The 2,760-nt window shown below is 46.3% G+C and overlaps 1 protein-coding gene across 1 annotated transcript; it reads right to left on the bottom strand.

Moving 5' to 3' along the window:
• Positions 1–228: 228 nt before the first annotated feature.
• On the bottom strand, positions 229–603 carry LOC131025562 (glycine-rich RNA-binding protein GRP2A-like). The gene has a single exon (XM_057955359.1). It carries the CDS (start codon positions 601–603, stop codon positions 229–231), a length of 375 nt encoding a protein of 124 aa, XP_057811342.1.
• Positions 604–2,760: the final 2,157 nt, after the last annotated feature.

Below are 2,760 nucleotides of genomic sequence, written 5' to 3'. Positions count from 1 at the left end.
TACACGGAATTGGTTTTTTCACATATTTTTATTTTTCTTCTTTTAAATACCTAACCTTTAGTTTTTGTCTCAAAATTATCCGACGACCGGTTTTTTCCTACGCCGGCGTCGGAAATGCCACTGTGGCAGCCGGAATCGACGAGGTGGCAGCCGGAATTGACACCTAAGTATATATTTGACATGTGGAATAAAATTAAACAAAAAAAAGAAAAAAATTTCACATGTGGATTAAACCCCCCTCCCCCCGTCTTCTTCCCCCTTTCCCCCGTTCCCCCACCTGCCGCCTTCGGCCCTCCCCACCGGGCGTCGATCTCTGCAAATCGGCCACACCACACACCACCACCGCCGCCGCCTCCCTTTCCCCATCCCCTCCCCTCCCCCGTCTTCTTCCCCCTCTCCCTTGTTCCCCCACCCGCCGCCCTCCCTCCTCTCCTTCCCCCACCATCTGCCACCGGGCGCCGATCTCTGCAAATCGGCCACCCCACCACTGCCTCCCCTTCCCCCACCCTCCGCCGCCGCTACCTGACCAAATCCAGAGGCCTCTCTCCTGTCTTCCTCTGCTGGCCTCTCTCCGTCGGCCCCTCTCCAATTCGAGAGGCCCATCTTCGCCGGCCCCTCTCCAAATCGAGAGAGTTGCTGATGTCGGCCAATGTTGAAACAGAGGAAAGGGAGTCATTTTTGTCGTCAGAAATCGGAGGGAATGGGGGCTAGAATTTGGGGATCTAGGGTTTTTGACATCGGAAATTGGAGGGAATGGGGGCTAGAATGTCGCCGTTGCCCTGAGTCGCCGTAGAAGAAGAGGTGGGTGTGCCAAGTTTTCAGAGGGAGACGGAGATGGCGGCGTAGTTTTGAGGGCGACGGAGGTGCCGAGAAGCTCTCTGTATGTCACGGCGACCGAGGTGGCGGCGTGGTTCTGAGGGAGACGGAGGTGCCGAGAACCTCTCTGTGTGTCGCCGTTGGTGCTGGCAGGGGGAGGGAAGGGGGCGGCGAAGGAGCAGCCGGTGGTGCTGGCAGGGGGGAGGGGGTATAAGGGTTTGAGGAAGATGATGATGATTTGGAATTTTTTTTTGTTTTTTTAATTTTATTTTTTTGCCACATGTAAAAAATATGTTTAGGTGTCAATTCCGGCTGTCACCTCATCAATTTCGGCTGCCACAGTGGCATTTCCGACGCCGGCGTAAAAAAAAAATCGATCGCCGGACAAATTTGAGACAAAAACTAAAGGTTAGGTATTTAAAAGAAGAAAAATAAAAATAGGTGCAAAAACCAATTCTGTGTAAACGTTAGGGATTTACAGGCAATTACCCCTTTAAGAAATAGTCTTCAGTGAATCAGATTATCAGTTTTAAGGTTTGTCCTTTAAGTTATCAGTTTCAGTATACGTAGGGTACCCTTGAAACTGAAATACTTGAAAGCAGTAATAACAAAAGAATTTTTACGTGGTTCGGAATAACAATTCCTACGTCCACGGTCAGTAGATCACACTGGCAATCGATTCAGCTCATGCTTACGGGTGCACAGCAAACCTAGCTCGTGTTTACGGGTGCACAACAAATCTTACAACTGAAACACTCGTTTCAGTGCCAACAACTATTAGACTTCTCTTTCTTAACTTACTGGTGCTAAGTAAACCACACATCTAGCTTGCGGGTGCTAAACAACCTAGTATTCAGACAACTGTCTCAAATACTTCTCTCAAACTCTCTTTTCTCTCTCTTTGAAAAGGGTTTGTATTCCAACAAGGATTACTGATAACGGAATCTCAATAACCAATTTCTAGGCTAAGGATATGAGTGTACATGTGAAGACTGATAATTACAGCAATATGTATTCTCTTCTTCGATTCAAACTTAGATGCTGTGGATTAGCTTGACTTTTGAGTTCGATAGAGTTTCGGCTTTGTGCGTTGAATCGGTGAAGAATGAGGTTGATCCTTGAGCTCTATTGATAGGCAGCGTCTGGAGAATAGATTTGTTGGAGGAGGTCCTTCTTCATTTTATGCCGTTGTGACTTAGATTTGAATTCTGGCTCAGGTTCTCAGTGTATGTGTGGATTAGCTTGACTCTTGAGTTCGACAGAGGTTCAAACTTAGATGCAGTGGATTAGCTTGACTCTTGAGTTTGACAGAGTTTCGGCTTGGTGCGTTGAATCGATGAAGAATGAGGTTGATCCTTGAGCTCTATTTATAGGCAGCGTCTGGAGAATAGATCCGTTGGAGGATATCCTTCTTCATTTTCTGCCGTTGTGACTCAGATTTGAATTCTGGCTCAGGTTCTCAGTCTTCGGTCTCCTTAAGCTGAAAGTAGGTACCGTCCTTGCTTTCATAGGATATGGTGTTGCAGAATAAAGCAACACGAAAAGGGAAACTTTGCACTCCAAAGGACGATTCTGCATATCTCCGCATTAAATGCAGTTTGTACTGGCAGTCAGCAACTTACTTTCCACGTGGCTATGATGGAACTGAGCGAAACATTTCTAGACTGAAGAATCAGTCCGAGGTTTCTCCAGTTATTCTACTTCAGCATTAGTCAGTGCTTTATCCGACGTGGCGTATATCAATGTTTCCCGAACACTGGTACTTCAGTGATAGTCCTTCAGTTGAGTCAGCAGTCTTGATTCAGTTGGTCTTCAGTCTTCAGTTGTTGGATCTTCAGTTCTTCAGTCTTCAGAACTTCAGTCTTCAGTCTTTTGTCATTTCACTCTATAGTCTAACTAGGAAAATGAACTCTAACACTTGAGTTCAGTGAAATTATAGTTTAG

The sequence above is a fragment of the Salvia miltiorrhiza genome, chromosome 5 (genome assembly GCF_028751815.1).
Source record: "Salvia miltiorrhiza cultivar Shanhuang (shh) chromosome 5, IMPLAD_Smil_shh, whole genome shotgun sequence".
NCBI classification, from domain to species: domain Eukaryota; kingdom Viridiplantae; phylum Streptophyta; class Magnoliopsida; order Lamiales; family Lamiaceae; genus Salvia; species Salvia miltiorrhiza.
The sequence above is the reverse complement of the archived record's forward strand: the minus strand, read 5'-3'. Positions and strand labels throughout refer to the sequence as shown.